The following is a 19,000-nucleotide window of genomic DNA, read 5'->3' on the forward strand; positions in this document are numbered from 1 at the left end:
TCTCCCTATTTGCTCTGAATACACCAGTTAACATGACACAGACTTAACATGATAGAAATATTATCAGCAAACTTAATGACTAGACTAATTATTCTGATCTGAATGGCATATATCAATAAACATTGACTCCTCTCTTTGCTGTATAGTCGGAGGTGTATTTTTGAGTAGGCTATTAAAATAGCATGTCAAGTTCACATTTCTTTATTGCCAGATTAAACAATTCGTATTGGTTGTTGGTTGTTTCAATAGGCTACAACATGTGCGCTTCTTCTTCTCTAGCCTACAAGCATGTAACTTCCTTGATTGTTATTGTTGATAATTCTATTTAAATAGGCTACATTTTCAGTATATCAATAACGCAATCATTTCCCTAAACATTCTTAAACAAGAAAGGAACATAGTGCACTGCAAAAATATTTTTAATTACATTTGTAAAAAAAATTTTTTTTTGAAAAAATCTAGGGGGTGCTGCAGCACCCCTACTTCCCACGGCCCTGTCAGTGATCTCATAAATCTCAGTGAGAGCGCGAAGGTACGGTAGACTACATTACAACAGCGCTCCCAATTTACGAACAGTCCAGTGTGCACTCTGGGCGCTCGGAGTGCTATTTCCCGAACGCACCATAAGGAAAGGATCACTTTCTCTAGTCTCCAGAAAATGATCTTCATTAAACTCTGGACCAAGTGGGTCAAATACAGTATTTAAAGCCAGATTTAGTGGAGGTGTTGACTGAATGACCATTCAATGTTGCTATGTGAATGACCCACACTGTAGAAAAATATTGTAACCCCCCGTATCTTCATAAAAGAGACAGCCCCCACACCCATTCAGCTACCCGCACACACCTTTCGCCTACCCTCTGCCAGATGAAAACGATGACCTCTCTCCTGTCTCCAAATTGTGCAAGGCTTCAAAAATGTATTTGTGTATTCCTTTCCTTTTCATTATTTATTTTACTTTAGTGTAAGTGAAAAATGCACAGCAGAGAACATTGAAAATACTTTTGCATCAATATAACCTTTGTAATACTTGCTGCTGTGCTAAAAATTTATATTTTCAAAAAAATAAACAGTACAGTCAAACCACATAGATGTTTATTACTCAATCAATGGCATATTTAGCACAATGTGTCAACAGATCACAAACCATATGGATTGCTTGTGTGGATAAGGGCAAAAACATCAAATTGTCAGGATTGTTTGGGTATCAAATCAAATCCATTTATAGTACATATTTTTGTGGCACTGAAGCACTAAAGTCAGTCACCAATACATCGCCTCTGTGTGAAATATTAAGTAATAATAATAATACAAATCCTCAGGATAATCTTATAATAATAAGGGCATCGTGATCATCATTACATTGTGATATTTGATTTGCACTGTTATGACGGAAACACAGTTTAAAGTCTATCCCAATAAAATTCTTTTAATCAGGAATTCTCAATTTAGATTTAGATTCGTGATTCACTCCTGACCTGACCCGGGTAACATTTCCAGTCTTTTGGACCGAGCGTTATGCCTGTACACTCACACCTCTGCCCCGCTTCAGGCAGTGCTGCCATCCAGTTTAAGAGCAGCCAGGGAATCAGCAGCCACCTTTTCTTCACCCTCTTCTTCCTCCTCCTCCTCCTCCTCTTCATCTTCCTCCTCCTCTTCATCATCATCATCATCTTCATCGTCATCTCCACCGTCTTCCTCTTGGTAACCGCCTCCGCCTCCAGATGCCGCGTTCTTCCAGTAGGCCTCGTAGCCTGATGCTCCATAGCCGTAGCTCTCCTCTTCAGCACCGCTCTGTCGGCCAAATTTCACCGAGCGAGCTGTGGACAACACAGTGAAGCTGGCATTAGCTCTACATTCAGCCACACATTGTGAGATTTGTGATCATTTTGGTCAGTACTGATGTCACAATGTCTATGACATCATCAGTTGAGCTGCAGGTCGGGCGAGGCCGCGCAGCAGCCAAGCTTTCTGGTTCATTTAAAAAGGTCAATCTCCTACTTGCATATGCCACACTGCACACTACAATTATTGCCTCAACTCAAGTAAGGAGATATACAGTATACTCTGTGTTCTGGAATATTGGACCGTTACGGGCAAGTCCCACCACGAACGTCACGTACGCGTTCTGGCTCCGACGCGCTCGTCGGAGCTGCTCGCGGGCATTTTAGTCAACGTGTGTGATCCCACCAGGCGCGCAACGGCGCGTATCAGAAGCGGCCCAGAAGCGGCTTGACGCCCCGCTCCGCTAAAGATACGCGGCAGTTCTATTTTTCACGGATGACGCCTGGAAGCTGCGTCAATCTGCACAGAGCAGATCGTTCAGCCCGGAAGTCAGACACAGCAACTGCACGAGAATCCGGTCGATTTTCATAATAAAACACTGTGTGCAGACCCAATACCGACTCCTTCTCCTTCTCCCCCCCCTCCCCCTGTAGTCTTTCAAGTAGACGAAGAAATGCAAGAGCTCTCCTCCTGCTAACAGGCACTGTATGACAAATAAAGAAATAATTTCAGCCTACTTAACCATGGTAGAAGCACAACAATCAAGGGAAAATGACCAAATCAAAAGCAAGTCAACGACAGACTGTGTTGTTTTGTGTGTTGTGCTCTTTACATCCACCCCATTGTACACACAGTATCTTGCATCAGCTGCCAGGCAGTGCTCGGAAGCGCTCCGCTTCTGAAGCGCGTGCTGTGGGACATGCTGACGTGCAGAGGACGGAGCAAAACCGCGGCGCAGACGGAACGCTGCGCAGACGGGGCTGGTGGGTTCGCCGCGTTACATTTTTGTATTAAAGACACATTTTTCTAAGATGGCTGTGACAAGGCAGGGTTGCCAACTCACATGTTTCTGGTGTGTGACACACTTTCACCTTCAATCTCACGCGCTCACTCTTGCCTGAACAATTCTCACGCCAATTAACACTGACTGGCTGCGGTCGCTACATCTCCTCCAGAGCAGCAGCTGTGTTTCTCTCTCTCTCTCCCTCTCTTTCTCTCTCTCTCACATGCATGCGTATAAAGGACAGTGAGTTCAGTGAAACTGAGGCCCCCCACAATTTTGATAGCAGAAAAATCTTTTCAGGATACTGTTGCGATGAGTGACCTTGGGATGAACTTTTGCTCCACCAGCTGCAGCAGCGGGGGCAAGGCTGGCTGGAGAGAGGAGACTCCTAGTAAATTAAAATGCTATTCAAGTTTTTCTATATATTCTGTGTGCACTGAAGTCACAATGTTATGTTAAGAGCATGGATTGAATTATATCAATGAAATGCATTGTGTTGACAAATGAAAGATTTATCAGTAGCATGATGAAACATGGAAAGTTGGAAAAACATAATGTACTGACTGAGGGTTGTGAAGATGTGACAATAGATGACTGAGTTTAATGCTGCTTTTAAAGTGTGGTGAATGTAATCTTGGCTGTATATTACATGTGAAATATCTGAAAATGGGATAGTGTGAGACATCAGTGTGATATCATGGGCTGATTAGAATTTAACTGCGCACATACAAACATGATGGCTGATTTGTCTGCAGATGGGGAGGACTGATAACATGCAGGACAGTGTAGCATCCAATTAGAGGTTAGGTCACCGACCGTGACCCAGCAAAACGCATACACGCCCTCCCCTTTTACAATATAAAAGGAGACGGACCTCAAGGGTTAACGCTCTCCTGCCCCAGGTAGGGAGTCAGACGGGAAGACCGTTATCTATTTGAGAATCACCCTAACGAGCCCTACTCGTTGATCAAAAGAAAAGAATACTCTCTCAACGAGGAGCACTACTCGTTGATAAAAAGAAAACAGAATTATCTCTCAAACGAGCACTACTCGTTGATCCACAGAAAACGGAATCTTCTATCAACGAGCCCTACTCGTTGATCAAAAGAAAACCTAATACTCTTTAAATCCTAAATGCACCACAACCAGGTCATTATTGACAGATGATGAAGTCGTGTGAGCTAGCTTGTCGAAAACTGTGCATTTCTCCGTTCGTACCTATTTGATGCACTTCGTCTTTGGCTACGTGTTTAGACAAATTGCTCGTGTTTCCACCGTTGCTAGTGAACGTTTTATCACACTTATGACAACGTGAATTGTCAGCATCAACTCGAGTGAAGAACAACCAGACTTTTGATCGCTCCATTATTTCTTAACGTGTTGTGGTGTCTCCTCGGCTCAGCTGCCTGTCGGCTTCAGTGTGTGTAGTGTGTGCATGTGTGTGTGCTGCCCGCCCCGCCCCTCTCTCCTCTCAGTCAGGCTTGGCTCCTCGCTGGCAGCTGCTGCCTGTCTCTCCTCTGAGAGAGAGAAAGCAACACGGAAAAGAAAAGAGGATCTCTTTTCTCGTTCGGAAATCGCAAAAAACACATCATAGGCATGTCTTACGGAGTTGGTGCGATAAAATGTGCAAAACAACGTTTATGTAGCAAATAAATAGGAAATACATTTTCTTAATTTCTCCAGTACCGATAAGAGAACCGTTAACGTGAAAGCTTATTGATCCTCCGGTATCTCAAAATCCGGCCCCGGGGCCTGTTTGGTACCGGGTCTCGGTACCCATCCCTATTTATGGTCATGCTCATAATAGTTATTAGGTAGGCCTATGCCTATGGAAGTATGAAGTGAACTATAAATATAGATATGTAGCCTACAATTATGAAATCTGAGTTGTTTTATGACCTGCAATATATGCTTATTTGATTTAATATAATACTATTTGAATCTATATGAATATGAGCTGTTTCTTTAGTTTTTTGTTTCTTCTCTACATCACCCAAAAAGTATGCTAATGGCTACCACACAGTGGTAAACTCAATCCCTGTGCCAGCCTCTTATTGGCCAGCCTGACCCGTGGCCATTCGGCCTACCTGGAATGAATTAGGCGAATAGGCTACTTAGATTTTAAACCTTGTACAACATGTTTTGGCAATACTAGTCTACTTGAATATCATGTCAAAAGAGAAAAGGGGGAGGAGATATCCATTAATTCATTCCATAAGGATAAGTGACATCACTGATGGTATGCTGCATGTAATATAAACATTTTCCTTATTCCTGCACGCTGTGGTACCAAAACAGTCATGGAATTGTATACATTTGGTATGGCTACAAATCTCGTGAATATAAGGAGCCCAATCACATTAATGTGTGATGAAATATGGCCAAAATGTGATAATACAATTTTGTTTTACTTGACCTTATACTGTATAAAATACCCTATTGTGAGCTGAGCTCTAGGATAATCACAGCCTTGTTAAACTCTCTAGTCTAGACCCAGAATGTAGATACATAAAATTGTATGGGATGTCCAGGTACATGGAAGTGTGTTTTTCTGGGCCATTTTCAGAAAACAGTGTTTGTCATCCAATCGTCAACACTGTCAAAATCGCACAAATCTCCAATTCTCAAAAGTTGTTACACAGCATCACGTCTCTACCCCCTCTCACTCCAGCCAGATACCCAAAGTTGGCAACCCTGCAATGTCACACTGCTAGGTTGCCTTTTCAATTCCTCACAGTCCTAAGTTAGTTTTTGGTGAAAAGATTTTACACTCAGTTCAGTTCAGTACTTTACTTGTTTCCCACTGTGTGAAATGTGTCTAGAAGACACACAAAGAAGATAGTACATACAATAACAAGTGCAACACAACAACACAACAGCACACCAATAAAATCTAAAAAGATGGTTGAATAAAAAGGATAAGATAGGATAAAGTGCAGCGGCGCTAGCCTGGTAAACTATCCGGTCACGTAAACTCAAATTCTGTTTCATTCTGCGAGACAATCTGGCCTCCAGCCCTGGGTGGGCACTTTCAGATTTGACAAAGAGCACTAGCCAATCATGGACCTACCTCGTAGTTGACATCGTAACCCGCCAATCAGGAACGACGGTATCAAAACAGTAATGGCTGCCTTGGTGGCTGTCCGCATCGAGCAGTAACGTCAAAGTTCGTCGAGTTTAAACAGCCAGAGTGCTGTTATTGCAAAATTAGACTCAATAACAACAATTAAACAGGACTATGCCACAGCGGAGTTTCTCGGCGGAAAAGATGTTTTCGCTGTTCTCCCGAGAGGATTTGGATTTGACTGGATCCAACGCTGATTGGCTGAAGGAGTTGTCTGTCAAGGCAAGTACGCCACTGAAATTACTATGCACATCGCTGAGTGGCGGTGCCAGTGTGAGCAGAAAGTGTATGTGCAAGGTAACGATTACCTATTGTGCAAGTATACGTATTGCACTCGGGACAAAGGGAAATTTGAATCTATTGCACTTTACCCTGGGAACCCTGTACCTCTGTCCTGAAGGGAGAGGGTCAAATGCCTCAAAAAGAGGGTGATCTTGGCTCCCCAAAATCAAGTTTGCTTTCGTTAGGGAAATGGGGGGTCCGTGGTCTAATTTCTGTCAGTTTAGGGGTCCTTGACATGAAAAGGTTTGAGAACCACTGGTCTAGGCTACTGCAACTTCCTTGAAGGAAGACTTGACCAACGTCTATGGCTAATGGTTTATGTGAAACTCACTGGACATGCTGAGGTCTTTGGTCTCCTGGGTCTCATGGCCACACTTGGGACAAGGCGGCGCTTTGCCTTTCTCTTGCTTGAACACCTTACTCCTGGCGTGGTCATCACAGTAACAGGCCTGGGAAAGAGACAGTCACACGGATTGCAGTTAAACATTACAGCATACACATGATCTTGATACACCTTTTTGATTCCAGTCTGAATTATGAAACTCCAAACATTGCTCAGGCTTGCATATACATGTTCTCTTTAAGATAATTATTCACAGTCACACCTTTGTTTCATCTTGCCTCAAATGTAAAGTTTTTTCTTATCTGTAACTTGAACTGAAGCTGAATTGCTCTCTCCGATTTTCCTGCCCAACTGACGTGATGGTTGATGGCAAAGCTAAACTTGCTTACTCCCAAAGAAGCTGAAATCGTGTTCCGACTTGTAAACCACTTCATCATCAACATCTGGCTTGTCCTTTTTCCCCTAATCCATTATTTGCCTTTGAGTATTGTAGGCTTTGGGCTATATAAAGAGGATCTTAAGTGTAATTTTGTTTGCTCTAGTAATTATATTTTTTTCCTCTCTCTAAGCTTTCCTTGAACCATTTGGATTTATTTATTTCAAATGGTTTTTATTCGTTTTTAAACAATACAAACAAGAAAAAACAAACCCCGTAGAAGACAGACAATACAAAATAGGTGCAAGGTTGCATGATGTCATACATGTATACAATCTCCTGAATACTTGTGATGCAATGACAACCAAGTGTAAAAAAACAAAAAAAACAAACAAAAAACAAACAAACAAAAAAAATAAAGACAAGGAAAGGACAAGAGGGGGGTGGGAAGAGGGTAGGGTAGAGCTGTTAGGGGCTACTAATCTAAAGTTCTTGCGTCAAATTCCTTATGGTAATAATCTAAGAAGGGGTGCCAATTCATTTCAAACTTTTCCAGAGAACCCTGGACTGTGCATCTGACTTTTTCTAGCTTAAGAAATGACATTACCTCACGAATCCAGCGTGAGTGTGATGGAGGTGTGGGCGATTTCCAGCTAAAAAGAATAAGCCGGCGAGCTAGTAATGTTGAAAAGGCCATTAGATCTGATTGATGTCTGGAATGGATATCCCACTGTTGCTAGGGGCAACCCCAAATATTGCAGTAATTGGATCTGGGTCAATCTGTTTTTGACATATATATGAGAATGTATTAAAAATGTCTGACCAGAATCTGTACAATTTTGGGCAAGTCCAAAACGTGTGGCCTAGAGTACCCGGAAACTGATGGCATCTGATGCAATTTGGGTCTGAGCCAGGATATATCCGGGCCAGTTTGGCTTTACAAAGGTGTAATCGGTGGAGTATCTTAAACTGTAACACACCATGTCTGATACAGACAGAAGATTTATGTATTTTACTGATAGCATTTTTCCAGATTTCGTCAGAGAGCTCTTTGTCCAAGTCTTCCTCCCACTGTACTTCCAGGTGGTGCAGCGAATAGTCGTCCATTTCTTGAATCATGCAATATAAATTTGATACGCAGCCTGGTAAATAGGGATTAAGTTTCAGATAATCATCAAATGGGCAAGCCAGAGGTTTAGATGGAAATGTTGAGAAATGTGTGCGGGTGAAATCGCGAATTTGTAGGTACCTGTAAAAGTGAGACTGTGGTAAGTTGTACTTTTTAACAAAATGATCAAAGGAACCAAACGTCCCATCAATGAAAAGGTCCTCCACACAACGTATTCCCTTTCCATACCAGAACTGAAATGCTGTATCTGTCAAAGAAGGTTTAAAAAGAGGGTTCAAGGTAAGAGGCATGGACTCCAGGGCTTGCGTATGCCCAAAATGTTTACGAAATTGGGTCCATATGCGTAGGGTACCTCTCACAATAGGATTATCCGTATGGACACCTACATTCATTGGCAGCGGAGCACACAACATAGAAGCCGGGGAGATTGGTGAACACGCCTGCTTTTCCATACGAGACCAAATTGGGCCATCTCCACTTACAAAGGACTTATGAACCATTTGGATTTATTATATTTATGTTGAATGAATCTAAATGTTAGTTAGTTATTTTGTTGTTGTTGTTTTTAGGCCAAATTGATTGGCCTGGTGTCATTATTTGGTTTGAAAGAGTTAGTCTCGTCCTACAACTCATTTCGCATCGCAAACGATTTAATATAAATGTATTTTCATCAATGAGCCCACTTGCAGCATTGCTCCCGTTTGAGGCCAGTGGCGTCATGCCCATTCAAGCACATGCGCCCCCTCAGATCCCCCCCCCCCCAAAAGAAGAAAAAGCCCCAACTATGTCAGGAGGTTGATGCAGAGGGAAGGTGTTTTAGGAGATTATAGAGAGATAGAGATTCATGGTGATAGGCTATTTTTCCTTTGTGGAAATCTATGCAGCTGTAATTGAAAGATTTGCATTGTGTTTGAAAGAGCTACAGTTTTGCATGTTGGCAGGTTCCTTTCATGCCCCTTCATTTTTTGGGGTGAAGCAGAGAAGATTTAGCTCTTATTCAAGAAAAGTGGCAGCAGTGTAGAAGCCAGTGTCGTTTTCACTAACCACAACAGCACAAATAATTGTTGTGAAAATTTCTAAATACAGTATTTACCCTAATATAAAGTGGGATACTGAGCTACAAAAACGGATATAGTGACATTTCAAAATGCACCCCCCCCCCTCCACCCCCGGGCCAAAGTCAAGTGTCAAATTGCATAAAGTTGCATCATTATTCTTACTTTATCATTTAGATGTTTTGAGGAGCTCAAACTTGTGCCTGCATGCTAGTGATTACAGAACGGTGCCATCAGACCCTCACAGCTTGGACGGAGACATTCTTGTTCTCTGACGGAATACATCATAAAGACTGATTCGTCCCCGTGGGGATGGGGAATACATCATAATGACTGACTCATCCCCGTGGCGATGGGGCGCGTTGTGCGACGGCCGCGCCGTAAACGGGTCTTGGGGAGCCCAAGAAAATGTACCCATAAATGTGCTAGAGCTGGAAGCTCTGCGCCGGCCTCTAGAGTTTTTTGTGCATTGAATAATAGAGCAAGGGTCAAGGGTCATCAACTACATTTTGTCCAAGGGCCAGAATTGTCCTCAGCAGACACTGTGGGGGCCGGACTTTCACATAAAAAACAAGTACATTTATTTTTGGTCTAATCAGCATATTATAGTTTCATATTTTCACTTACCAAATTAATGATATTTTTTTTATTAGCCTATATCAGTGTGAACAGACCCCTAACACCTACACTGCAGCCAGTCACCAGATATAAGATATTTTGGCTTCACTTTTGGGGAGATGTCATGTTGTTGTTGTCAACGGCAAGCAAAAATGTCACTCTCAAAGAGCCTAAAGCAGAAGAAGGTTGATGTGGAAAACCGCAGCTTTAATGAAGGATGCCAGCGGAATTATTAAGCCAACTTTAACTGAACAAGAGGGCAACAACTGCATCTCTTCAGGCTGTCTGGGTTCTCTCCAAACATAACATACCGAGATTATTTCCTGGCAGAGAACGGGCGAGATGCTAGAATTTCATTTGGGCAATTAAGCCCATGTATGGTGCATGATTAGTGACATTTTAGATAAGATGGTGTAGTTTCAGATAAGAATCTTCCCAGGCATAGCTTGAAAGGCAAATAAACCTGCTGGTAATAACTGCCTTTTCACACAAGCAAGTTCCTCAATCCTGTTTTTTGAGGTACAGGTATATGCTCCCCTCACCTTACAACGCAGGCAGGAGTGTTGCCCCAGTCTGTTGCAGGAAACACCTACAATGGAATATAAGAAAATGTGCTAAAATTGTTGAAAGAATTCTGCCACAGTGGCGCCAGCAGCTGTAATCCTGTACACAACGTGCGTAAAAAAAAAAAAACTTTACAAGCACCAAGCACGTCACTAATTGACGCTAATATTTTTCCCTGTGCGGAGAACCATTCCTGCACTGCCGCAGCACCACTGTCTGCCAGACACTTTAGCTGCGTGCACAGTTGTAGTTCAACAGCTCTCTGTTCTGCCTACATGTAGCGGTAGCAACACTGGGTTCAGATGGTTCAGACAGGATGCATCATAGTGGCCAATTACGGTAAGTGGATTTGCAGTGCGTGCGACAAGTCACAGCTGGCTCATTCACACCAAGCAGCAAGCGTTATTTCTCCACACCAGCCAGCAGCTCTCTGCTCTACAGGAGGAAACACCATGGAGACAGGTCAGTAGCTCTCTGCTCTACAGGAGGAAACACCGTGGAGACAGGTCAGTAGCTCTCTGCTCTACAGGAGGAAACACCATGGAGCCAGGTCAGTATCTCTCTGCTCTACAGGAGGAAACACCATGGAGCCAGGTCAGTAGCTCTCTGCTCTACAGGAGGAAACACCATGGAGACAGGTCAGTAGCTCTCTGCTCTACAGGAGGAAACACCATGGAGACAGGTCAGTAGCTCTCTGCTCTACAGGAGGAAACACAGTGGAGACAGGTCAGTATCTTTCTGCTCTACAGGAGGAAACACCATGGAGCCAGGTCAGTATCTCTCTGCTCTACAGGAGGAAACACCATGGAGACAGGTCAGTATCTCTGCTCTACAGGAGGAAACACCATGGAGACAGGTCAGTATCTCTCTGCTCTACAGGAGGAAACACCATGGAGCCAGGTCAGTATCTCTCTGCTCTACAGGAGGAAACACCATGGAGACAGGTCAGTATCTCTGCTCTACAGGAGGAAACACCATGGAGACAGGTCAGTAGCTCTCTGCTCTACAGGAGGAAACACAGTGGAGACAGGTCAGTAGCTCTCTGCTCTACAGGAGGAAACACCATGGAGACAGGTCAGTAGCTCTCTGCTCTACAGGAGGAAACACTGTGGAGACAGGCCAGGCTGCTTATTGTGCTCCAACAGCTACTGAAGCTGTAACGTTATCAGTTCACTGCTGCGTGCTGCCCATGTAAAGAAGACACAGCTCACTGTAGCCTAGACTTTTCCACTGTCATCATGTTATTAATCCCCAAATAACCGTGACTGTTTATTTGTTTGTTATCTCAGCCAGAGTCATGACTTTTGTTCAAGCATCAATTAGGACAGATTAATAATAATCATAATAAAACATAATCTGTCCTTCACCGCACAGATTCATAATAATCATAATAAAACATAATCTGTCCTTCACCGCACGGGGGGGGGGGGTTGTTGGAGCAACGTTGTGCGTACAATGAAATAGGCTCCTGCTGGCGCCACTGTTCTGCCAAACGTATACCCTCTGGACATAATTCTCTAGAAGGGCTGAAATATACTAATTATACTACTATACTACTATATACAAATTTTTCCCTAATCGGTATTTCATGGTTAATAAGCATAAAATGAGGATTAGATGGGTGACAGTTAAAGAAGAAAGAGTTGACTCACATTTGTATGTTTCCGCCTCAAGGACTTGGCAACTCGCCTGGTGCTCAAACTGATCATCCTCACACAAGAAGTTATCACAGAACGAGCAGCGGAAGATTCGCCCTCCTGTTGGGGAAGCATAAGACTGCAACAGTGATCTTTGACGTAATTGTGAAAATGAATTATGAATGAATTATGAATCTGAGGAATTTCAATTAACTAGGGCAGTGGTTCTCAACCTGTGGTACGGGTACCACTGGTGGTACGCGGGGCTCCCCTCCCTCTCATACTTTTATATGGTGGTAATTTCTGAGGTAGTACTTGCTGGTGTAAAAAGGTTGAGAACCACTGAACTAATGGGTCTTACCGTGCTCCCAGACAGAGCGTTCACACTCAATGCAGTCTGCATCAGTCAAAGGACATAGACAGGCATGGGTACTCAGACATTTCCTGCCATGGCACACCCAAGCCTCACAGAAGTCACACACTGCCCCCTGGTGATCGTGATCAAGAAGAGAATCACAGAGAAACAGAACAGCCTGAGCCTTGCCATCTAAGAATGTGTATTTTTCACAAGCAGACAATATTGAGTTAAAAAAAATAAAAGCATTGGTCTGGGGATCCTTTAAACCCAGCTACAACATGAACACAGACAGCAGAGGTAAGTTAAAGTAGACAACAAAGACCGAACACAGTGCATAATAGCTGCCAATCATTCTTGCCACATGAATGTATCATCAGTCCAAAAAGATTTCTATCTTACCACCATGGCCATTCCAGTGCTGTGGATCCCAGGATGTTTGATGACACAATCTGATGACTTCATGCATTTGGTTTTGCCTTTCAACAGCAACAGTAGAAAATGTCAAATGAACAAAGTGTCAAAGTTAAATATTTGTTCTTTCTTAATATCTTGAATTCTTGAAAAACCCATTGTATAAGTTGGCGTGAGTGAATTCAGGTGGTGATTGTGAGAGAGGGTTTCCAAATGTTTGGGGGGAAAATACAGTATATATCTATTGACAGGCAAACAGCCCGGTCTCTTTTTTATGCTGATCACTCACCACACTGAGCACACATGGGCAGCTTCTGCACTGAGGCACAGAAGTAACAGAAAGCTCTGTTCTTCTGTCTCCTACCGGCCAGCATACAAGGAAACAAAAATGAATTAGTTTGTAAACTGGTTGTCCAACAGTGTCCACTTTTACTTGAACAAGTGTTATGTTTGTTTCTTTATTTACACATATAAAAACAATTACAAAAAAAAGTACAAAATATAATTTGCAAGGAATGTGAAGGAGCATTGCCTAAAAACGTATAAGCTTATAAAATACATAATGTGAATGTATCTATAAAACCAGATGCATACGGTAGTTCAGCATCCTAAGACAGCCATCTACCAAAGTATAATGATCAGTCTTAATTACGACACACACACACACACACACACACACACACACACACACACACACACACACACACACACACACACACACACACACACACAATACATGCAAGTATACATAAACACTATCATAGAACAACTAAGAGTAGGCACTCATATGATATGGCTTTGAGTTTTCATAATACAAAAAAAGTAAATAGTGGAATCCGCTTAATTTGACCCGTCCCAAAGTGATCAAGAGGAGTCCACTGTACACACAAATAATGACAAGGGGGGGAGGGGGGGCATATTCAAAGTAGGCCATTAGACTTGTAAGACTAGGAAAACATTGGTTGGACCCAGTTTATATAGGCATCCCATTATGGAAAATATTGGTTGGCTAGGAGAAGTGATTTGAGGGCTCTTTTGAACTGCTGTGAAGACAAATCCAAAAGATGTAATGATGGCAAAGAATTCCATATCTTGGACCCTCTGTAGAGTATACTAAACTGAGATTGGGAAGTACACGAATGGGGCCGCCTAAGGAGACTCACTAGAGCTATGTGTGGAGTAATTATGAAATTGATGATAATTGTATGCAAACGTCATGAAAAAAGGGGAAGAGGAACTATGGACCGAGGACCCCTAAATGAAGAAATAGAGGCTGAGAGGAATGTCTTCGATGTATACAACTTATTTATTTCTTAGAGCTCGTTTCTGAAGACGGTATATGAGTTCAAGTTTGGTCTGGTCTTCACAGGAGTTAAAAATCCCAGATTTAAGACTCCAAAAAAAGAAACTGTACTCCAAAAAAAGAAACTGTAATTATGTAATTAGAATGTACTCACCTCTGACATTTGTCACATTCCTACAACACAGTATACAGTAAAGTGACAATTAGGAGGATGAAAGTGATGATTTAATCAATGCAAAGTTGGGGTAACAAACTATGAACAGCAGAAGATGCAATCACTTAAAGCATGGCACCCATTCTCTTTCTTTCCCCCTTCCCCACCTCTCCTCCCCCACATTTCCCATTCCCTCCCCACCTCCTCCCTCTCCCTGCTCTCTCCTCCTCGGACCCCGACATCCCCCCGCTCTCTCTTTCCCCCTTCCCCACCTCCTCTACTCCCCAACATTTCCCATTCCCTCCCCACCTCATCACTTTCCTGCTCTCTCCTCTCTCACATTCCCCCTGCTCTCCCTCCCTTCTCCTGCTCTCTCCTCTGCTCTATCCTATATTTCTCTCTCATCAATTGTTCAATGTGTTATCATTACTACTGTAATTTGCTACTGTGTCAGCTAGAATTAGCTAGACATATTTTCAGTGAAGGCCTCTGGGACATGCATGTGAATAGGGCTATACAAATAAACTTGACTTGACTTATAATTATAACAAAGATTTTGGATTAGCTACATACCATGGAATAATTGCATGCGTGTTTGGCCACATCAATATGATCCCGGTTGGCTCGAGTCTGTTTCTCTCGTTCCTTGCGACTCTCAGCCTTTTTCCGGGCTCCCGTTTTCTTTTTGGGCATTTTGAGCGCAACAGGCTACTCGCAGGTCAAATGTAACGCCACCCGGCTTTAGCTTACCTGCCTGCCAACGTGGAGGAACAAGTACAGTGGATTAGGCGAGTTATCAGCGAGCAAGCTGACTGACGTTAGCTACGTTGACTGGGGATAACTTTAACTAACTTAATTAGCTAGAATGTGTGTCTTCTGGGTTCTGTCTAAACAGATGACATGAAAAACACGACGGCTAAAACAACAAGACTGATCACGGACATGTCGGTCTAATCAACTTTACCGATAACCGCCTGAGCACAAATAGCTGTTTAGCAATTATATTTATGGTATCGGAGATGGCATGCGAATGTTGTTCATAATATATCGCCTGTGTTGTAACATTTTTACCTCAGAGGAAAAATTCCACACTGTAATTGCTGCCGGGTACGGCGTTGAAATTGTGTTCGGGTGAAACGTATTGGCAACACAATCGTTCCTACTTTTGAGTTCCTTTTTCCTACACAAACATGCTTTCCATTATCTTGGCAGTTGTGTAATGCTGTCTTTCTAAAATCATAATGAAGATGTGTGTATTCAGAATTGTTTCTTACTTTTATTTAACAGTGCATTTAACAGATATGAGCAATAATGACACTGGGCGAAACGACCCTGTTACTGCATACATTTTAAATTCATGCAAAACAAGTCAAATCATTGCCCTCAGGTGGACCCCTAGACTGGCATTTTGCATCAATGGATGTATTTGAAAATGTAATAACTTATAGGCATGATGGTGGCTGATGTGAACAGTGGCTCTCAAACATTTTCACGTCAAGGACCCCTAAAGTTCTAAACTGACACAAATTAGACAACAGACCCCCATTTGATACAATTTTGTCCCAGGGTCCTCCATCTGATAAGATTTTTGCTTTTGTGACGACCCTCCCACTCCCTCTCCTGGCTCTGTCTTGCAGGAGCCTGATGTTGGGGTTGTTAGGCTGATTGGGTGCATTCAGTCTCTCCCTCCTCACCTGCATGCACCATTTTGTTCTGTTCTTTTTGTTTAATATAGTTTGTGTTGTCTAGTTATTTGCCCTTAGTTTTAGTTAATACATTATTGTTTTAACTTCTACATTCCTTCTACTTCTACTTATGGTCCAAGGAGTACACACTGGGCCCAGGTACACCCAATCAGGCTAACGACCCCAACACCAGTCTGCTACAAGAAAGGGCCAGGAGAATGGAAGGGTCGTCACACTTTTAGATGCTTTATTACAGGAAGTGTATGAAACCCAGGACCAAAATAGTCATACATTCTGTCATTGTGTTCCTTATATATGGTTGGAATTCTAGTGGGGAAAAAAATACCCTTTTTTGCTGGGGACTACCTGGAACCCCCAAGCGCCCACTTTGAGAACTGGGCTACATCACATTGAAAACAGGCTCTCTTCAGTGTCCAAACAAACATCACAGGCCACTTTGAAATAGCAAACGGTCTTTTATAGTATTCTGTTACATCACCACACTGCCATTTTGGTAGGAAAACAACAGGTGATTGTGATCAATTAACAGGTGATTACAATCAAGTGACACTTACAGCCAATGAGCTGTGTGTATTGTAGCGCCATATTGGTAGGAAAAAGGCTTGTGACATCATCGGAATACTATGAATACACTCTAGTCTTCACTGGACTGTTTCCAACTGCTGCTTTGAAGTGTCTTGCTGGAAGGGAAGGTTGAGCTCAGCTTTATTGATCCCTAAGTTCGCCCTTGGAATCAAAGTGGGTGTTGGTGGGTCAGGACCTTTTTTTATTAGAAAAATAAAATACAAAACACAAGTATACATAGAATACATTCACAGTAACCAGGGGTACATCACAAGAAGACCATAAATCCCTCACGCAAACACAGGAGATAGTCTGAGAGGCTTTGATATAGAAAGACCATCCGAAGAGCAAACTAGTAGCCAGCGCCATTGCTCTTATGACATCACTTCATCAGTGGGACTCTTATGCCATCACTGATTATGTCCCACCGCTTTTATGACATCACTGATGATGTCACAACGGATAGGCCTAAATCAATCTAAACAAGAATACATTAACAAATGAAATTAAGATTGGAATTTAAATGGGAAAAAATGACTGCTCGACTTGAGGAATCTCCGTCGACTCACGGGTCTCTCGACTGATGATTAGACTATTCGACTTTTAGACGACAGCCCTAAAGTGAAGCATGGCACACTACATCTTGGCTGGACCACTGCATCAGCACCGCTGATGCTCGTGCCACCTTACAGTCAATGGAGATTCTGTATGAAGCTACCGTGTCTGATCATGTTCCCTTTGTTATGTACCTGGATACAGATAGGCTTCCTAAAATGTCTCAGGAGGCTAATGATCTCAGTATTCCCAGAATTGACTTGGCAAAGATCACAGATTATGATGCAATGGCTTTTGATGGCAGAACGAATGTCCTTTTGAGTGATGTTTTCTTGCCCATAGATGCAATTTTGTGTTCTGATGTTAAACTGTAATGTTGCCTTTCACTATAATGACTTACGTAAAATGTATGACTGTATTGTGGGAGCTTTGTGTGAGGCCAGTACTCTCACTTCTCACCCACCCTAGTAAGGCACGTAACATCAAGCCAGGGTGGAATAAATATGTAGCTGCCCATCATGCAGAAGCCAAGGAGGCTTACAGGTCCTGGGTTCTAGTCGGTAGGCCTAGACAGGGGCCGGATCTCGAGTATAAAAAGCTCACCAACGCCAGGTATAAGTATGGAGTTTGCTATATTAAGCATGAACAGGCTATGAGAGCTGACTATGGCTGAAAAGCTGCTGGGTAACGATGTCACAGGCTTCTGGAAGAAGGAGGTGGAGGCTCTGAACAGGGCAAAGCATGTGGATTGGACCATATCTCTGCAGAACATCTTAAGTTAGCTAGCCCCAAGGATGCAGTTCTACTGGCCATGTGTTTTACTGGCTTCTCATGTCCCATGTTTTTTTGCCAGCATCTATGTTGTCAGTCACTCTGGTGCCTGTTATCAAGGACAAGCCTGGTAAAGTCGGGAGCTTAGATAAGTATAGGCCTTAAAGCTTGAAAAGAAACATGACATCAGGTATGATTGTTGAAATCTATGAAAATGACGCCACCAGTTTTCTACATTGTTACTTTTACCTTACCTTTGTACATTGTTAACTTTCACTTTCACTCATGAATATGTCACTTCTCCCTATGGCACTGCTTGAAAGATTTGGAAAGGTGGCGAGCCCATGCAGTCTCAGAAGGACCAGAATGAACAGCAATGCCTCTGAATGCTCGCACAGCGTTTGGGGTTCTTAAACCCATTTTGGTAACGCTTTAGATTACAGCCCACGATGTACAGTGTCATTACTCTGGAGTTAAAGGGATAGTTCACATTTTTTAAAGTCTAGCCCTATTTGCTAGATTAATGAGGATGTTGATTGGTAGAGTTCTTTCTCAGCACAATCCATTCTTGTTCCTCATAGCAGCTCTGGAAAGTTGGGCAAAAACGAATGGGGTCACGCTCCTGTCTGTACAAGCTGACTGAGAGGCTCACTAAAATGTCATCCACAGTCACACAAAGTACATGGGTTCAGTGAGCTTCAGTCAGCTTGTACATGAATGAGCGTGACCCCATTGACCTTGTATTCGTTTTTGCCCAACTTTCCAGAGTTACTATGAGGAACAGGATGGATTGTGATGAGAAAGAACTCTACCAATCAATATCATCATTGGTAAGTAGCAAATAGGGCTAGACTTAAAAAAAAAAGTGAACTATCCCTTTATTGTGCAATCAAACTTCCAGATTATTTTGCTCAGTAGGTCATACATACCCTGTAATAATAGAATAGGTACCCGAGAGAGAGAGAGAGAGAAAAACTACAGTAGGCTATAAATTCTTTGTAAGTTCCCAAATTGTTACCTCCTTATTCCATAACTTCACATCTTGTTCCCCTGTACCTACACACTGTATATTGGTAAATACTGTGCATACTGTGTACTGTACTGTAACGTACAGGGTACAGTACACTGTACTGTACTGTGTACGTTGCGGGCTGTAATCTAAAATGTTATCAACATAATCCCTCCCTTAACCATATGCTGTCTTTGTCTTTCAGAAGTGATTATGTGCATCAAGACTTTTCCCTTTTCTGTGTTGATAAAAA

The 19,000-nt window shown here is 42.6% G+C and overlaps 1 protein-coding gene across 2 annotated transcripts; it reads right to left on the minus strand.

The window, feature by feature from the left end:
* Positions 1-1,088: 1,088 nt before the first annotated feature.
* znf330 (zinc finger protein 330) lies at positions 1,089-15,266 on the minus strand. 2 transcript variants are annotated; one of them, XM_083656284.1, is made up of 10 exons: positions 15,214-15,266; positions 14,716-14,896; positions 14,143-14,162; positions 12,975-13,045; positions 12,674-12,750; positions 12,278-12,404; positions 11,932-12,036; positions 10,258-10,304; positions 6,526-6,643; positions 1,089-1,820 (listed from the first exon to the last, which is right to left on the minus strand). In XM_083656284.1, the coding sequence occupies exons 2-10, from the start codon at positions 14,833-14,835 to the stop codon at positions 1,549-1,551; spliced, it is 957 nt and encodes a 318-aa protein (XP_083512410.1). In that variant the 5' UTR covers positions 14,836-14,896; positions 15,214-15,266; the 3' UTR covers positions 1,089-1,548. The 2 variants fall into 2 exon arrangements, with proteins under 2 accessions (XP_083512410.1, XP_083512411.1); XM_083656285.1 differs by lacking the exon at positions 15,214-15,266 and adding an exon at positions 14,995-15,104.
* Between the last annotated feature and the right edge of the window lie 3,734 nt (positions 15,267-19,000).

Source organism: Poromitra crassiceps, assembly GCF_964638095.1.
Source record: "Poromitra crassiceps genome assembly, chromosome: 19".
Lineage (NCBI taxonomy): Eukaryota > Metazoa > Chordata > Actinopteri > Beryciformes > Melamphaidae > Poromitra > Poromitra crassiceps.

Bases quoted from the DNA above. Each gene is read 5' to 3' on its own strand.
- znf330 (XM_083656284.1), bottom strand. From the start codon at position 14,835: ATGCCCAAAAAGAAAACGGGAGCCCGGAAAAAGGCTGAGAGTCGCAAG. The intron at 12,405-12,673 runs GTAAGATAGAAA...CACGATCACCAG, and splicing joins GCACTGGAATGGCCATGGTG to GGGGCAGTGTGTGACTTCTG. The intron at 12,037-12,277 runs GTAAGACCCATT...CTTCCCCAACAG, and splicing joins ACGCTCTGTCTGGGAGCACG to GAGGGCGAATCTTCCGCTGC.